We start from the raw sequence: 3,150 nt of genomic DNA, 5'->3' as shown, positions 1-3,150 counted from the left end.
TGTTCAAACTTGTCCGGGCTAGAAGCCGAGGGCGAGGCCGGCCGGACGGTCCCGAGCTCGGCTCTGGCCACGTCCTGGCCGCGAACCCTCTGCGGGCCGAAGCCGGGTCCGAGCGAGGCGAGGAGGGGGCGCGGGGGCCCGGCGGCTTCGCGGCCAGCGGGGTCGGCGGGGGCTCGGCGGGCAGGGGCCGGGGAGCGGCGCGGCTGCCGGAGGCCGGCGAGGGCGCCTGGCCGGGCCGTCTCTGCGTCTCCGCCCTCCCCGCTTCACATTCTGGAGGCCGGGAGGCGGCGCGCCCCCAGACCGCCGGCCGCGCGTCTGCCTGCTTGGGCTCTCTCGCAGGGCGGGACGGCGCCGCGACGCGCAGACGGGCTCCCCGCCGCGGGCGCCCTCATCCCCGCCCGGGCCCGCGCCCTCGGTGCCGGCTAGCGGCGGCCCCGGCCCCGCGCCCCGGCCCCCCGCGCCTCCGGGCCGCGCCGCTTCCCGGCCGCGTACCGCGCCGCGCCCATGGCCCCCGGCGAGGGCGCCCCGCGCCCGCGCTGCCGCCCGCTCTCTCCGCTGCCCGCGCTCGGGTGTCCGGTGTCCAGCCCAGCGCTGCGTTACGCCCGGAGGCGCCGCATTGTTTCCTCGGAGGAGGCGGCCGAGTAGCGGCTGGGGCGGCCCGGGAGCGGCCGCCACGCTTCCTCAGCGCGCCGGCGCCACCTCGTGGCCGCGGCCCAGCGGCGCTCTCTCCAGGCCCGAGGCGGGGCGCCGGGGTGGGAAGGCGGGCGGCGGGCGTCCCTGAGCCTCCTTCCAGCCCTGCAACTTCCCCAGGCCCCGCTTTCGGAAGCATGCCGGGTGCCACCAGCTCTGAGGGCCGAGGGCTGCTTCGGGATCCTGCAGAGCGCAGAGGAGGTCGGCGCTAGGAGGAGGTTGTCCCCTTATGCCCGGTGCCAGGGCCCTCCCTCGGGTCGCTGCCCCTGCCTCTGCGGCCACAGGGGTTCTGCATCGGCCCCTTCACACCCACGATTTCACTTTGCAACCTTCACCCATCCTTTGGCCCTCTCTGGACAGAGACTGCAGCAGCTCTCCTTTGCTTCCTTTTTTTGAACACGGCCTGTGACACTGAGGCTCTTCCTCTGAGCCCAGAAACAGGAGCAGGTGGGTGCTCTGTAGGCTTGGGTTCCAGTCTCAGACCTTCCGTTAACCAGTGGGTGATACCTGAAAGTCAAGGGAACTCCTCGGTTTCCCTCACCTTGCCCCACCCCACCACATGGCTCAGCGGTAAAGAATCCACCTGCAATGCAGGAGCCACGGGAGACACGAGTTCGATCCCTGGATCAGGAAGATTCTCCTGGAGGAGGAAATGGCAACCCACTCCAGTATTTTTGCCTGGAGAATCCCATGGTCAGAGGAGCCTAGCCAGGCTACAATCCATAAGGTTGCAAAGAGTCTGACACGACTGAAACGACTTGGCAGGCACACGTGAGGTTCACTAAGGCTCCTTCCAACTCGAGGAAGCATGCATGTCCTCCCTTCACCCCCACCCACCCTGCCTCCACTTCTTGACCCTGGAGAGGTGTTAGCCTTTGCAGAGAGGGGTCAGTGGCCCCTCTGAGCACCCCAAGCAAGAACCAAGCCTGGATCTGAGGATGATGCTCAGGCAGGAAGGGCACTTGCCAGACCAGCTTGGCCAGGCACAGCCAGGGAAGGCCCAGGCTGGGAAGAGCCCAAGGCCTCAGGTCATGTGAAGAAGGACATGGATGACCCCGAGGGCCTTTCCAGAAGAGGAAACCTCTATATTGGTCCATCCAGTCCTGTCTAGTCCAACCAGGCCCCTGCCTCCTCCCCTCCCACGCCCCGCCCCCCTTGCTGCTTGCCTAGCCCACCCCCAGCCCCGATCAGGGCCATTTCTCACCAGCTGTGACTCACAGTCTGCCTTTCCTGCTCCTTCCTCATCAAAATTCACCTGTCCAGTGTTCCATTACCTCATCGCCTTACTCGCCACTAATGTGAAAGCCGATGATGAATTGGTGTTGGCGGATTAATGTGTTAACTCCAGCTAGGTGACAAATTTGCATTGAACAAGGACGTGCTGACCGGGCCTTGGTGCAGAAGAGTGACAAATGGTGGCAGGAAATTTGGGCATCACGGCAGGCTGGCCAAGGAGATCTCTAAGGGCAGGGATCTAAATCATTTTGTTCCTGGACCCTTATGTCTGCTGTACACTCAGGCAATAATCGAAGCCTTGAATGTCACGGCGAAAGCCACAGCCACACTCAGGCATGAAATGTCCTGCAGATTGTGTGCAAGCTCCGGGCACTTGGTTGGCATTTTAGGCCACAAGGCACAGTCATGCCTGGTGTGGCTCATGGGAGGAAGTGGCCTTCTCTCAACTGGAAGCCTGATTTCTGAAGGTGACAGAGGGTATACCCTCCCACCCTGGGTCTTGCCCTCTTGGACATGGCTTCAAGATGGACTGGGAGAAAGCACCCGCTGCCTTTACAGGCTCGAGCCAGGCAGGGAGGCTTGGGGCAGACAGTGAAGGACACTGAGCCAGACCACCCGGCTGCCTCTTCCTTTCGGAGTCTGTGTGCCCTTTGTCAGCCTCTGCAGCATAGCTCAGTGTATGTGGCTCGGCTTGCTGTCCACCATGCTGCAGACCTTCGGAGAAAACTTGTGAGTCCCCACGCAGGGGTCAGCCGGCACCTCGGAGCCCTTGCAACCGGTTGGCTATGACTTTTCTTGTTATTGTCCACCTGAAGCCACCGCCGCCGGTGCCTCGGCCTGTTCCCCGGGTGTTCACCTCTACATGCCGGCAGGCACATCACTGAGAATGCATCCCGTGCTGCCTGAGGCTTTCTTCCTGGCCGTGGGAATATGCCTGAACATGGGCCAGGCAGAAGTGTCAGGGAATTCCTGCCCCAGAAGCAGCCTTCAAGGAGTAGATGCCCACCTCTCCCCTCTCAGGTAAGATCCACATTGGTTCCCTGAGTTCCAGCTGCCCACAGTGGTAACCCGCTCTGTCATGCACCCCATGGTGGCTTCCTTCCTCCCCTGCCTCATCCCCCACTCCTTGTTCCTGGGATCACTTCCTAAATAAATGTGTGACTCCTTCTCTGGCAGTCCAGTGGTTAAGACACCACACTTCCACTGCAGGGAACACAGGTTCCC

At 63.3% G+C, this 3,150-nt stretch overlaps 1 protein-coding gene across 1 annotated transcript; it reads right to left on the bottom strand.

Moving 5' to 3' along the window:
• Positions 1-18: 18 nt before the first annotated feature.
• On the bottom strand, positions 19-1,969 carry LOC129650781 (translation initiation factor IF-2-like). Its single transcript, XM_055579588.1, has 3 exons — positions 1,965-1,969; positions 700-898; positions 19-648 (listed from the first exon to the last, which is right to left on the bottom strand). Exons 1-3 carry the CDS (start codon positions 1,967-1,969, stop codon positions 19-21), a joined length of 834 nt encoding a protein of 277 aa, XP_055435563.1.
• Between the last annotated feature and the right edge of the window lie 1,181 nt (positions 1,970-3,150).

The sequence above is a fragment of the Bubalus kerabau genome, chromosome 4 (assembly GCF_029407905.1).
Source record: "Bubalus kerabau isolate K-KA32 ecotype Philippines breed swamp buffalo chromosome 4, PCC_UOA_SB_1v2, whole genome shotgun sequence".
Classification (NCBI taxonomy): Eukaryota; Metazoa; Chordata; class Mammalia; order Artiodactyla; family Bovidae; genus Bubalus; species Bubalus kerabau.
Note: the sequence above shows the minus strand (reverse complement) of the source record. Positions and strands in the feature narration are given on the sequence as shown.

Coding starts and splice junctions, on each gene's coding strand:
- LOC129650781 (XM_055579588.1), bottom strand. Junction 649..699: donor CGCTGGGCCGCGGCCACGAG/GTGGCGCCGGCG, acceptor GGGCCGCCCCAG/CCGCTACTCGGCCGCCTCCT.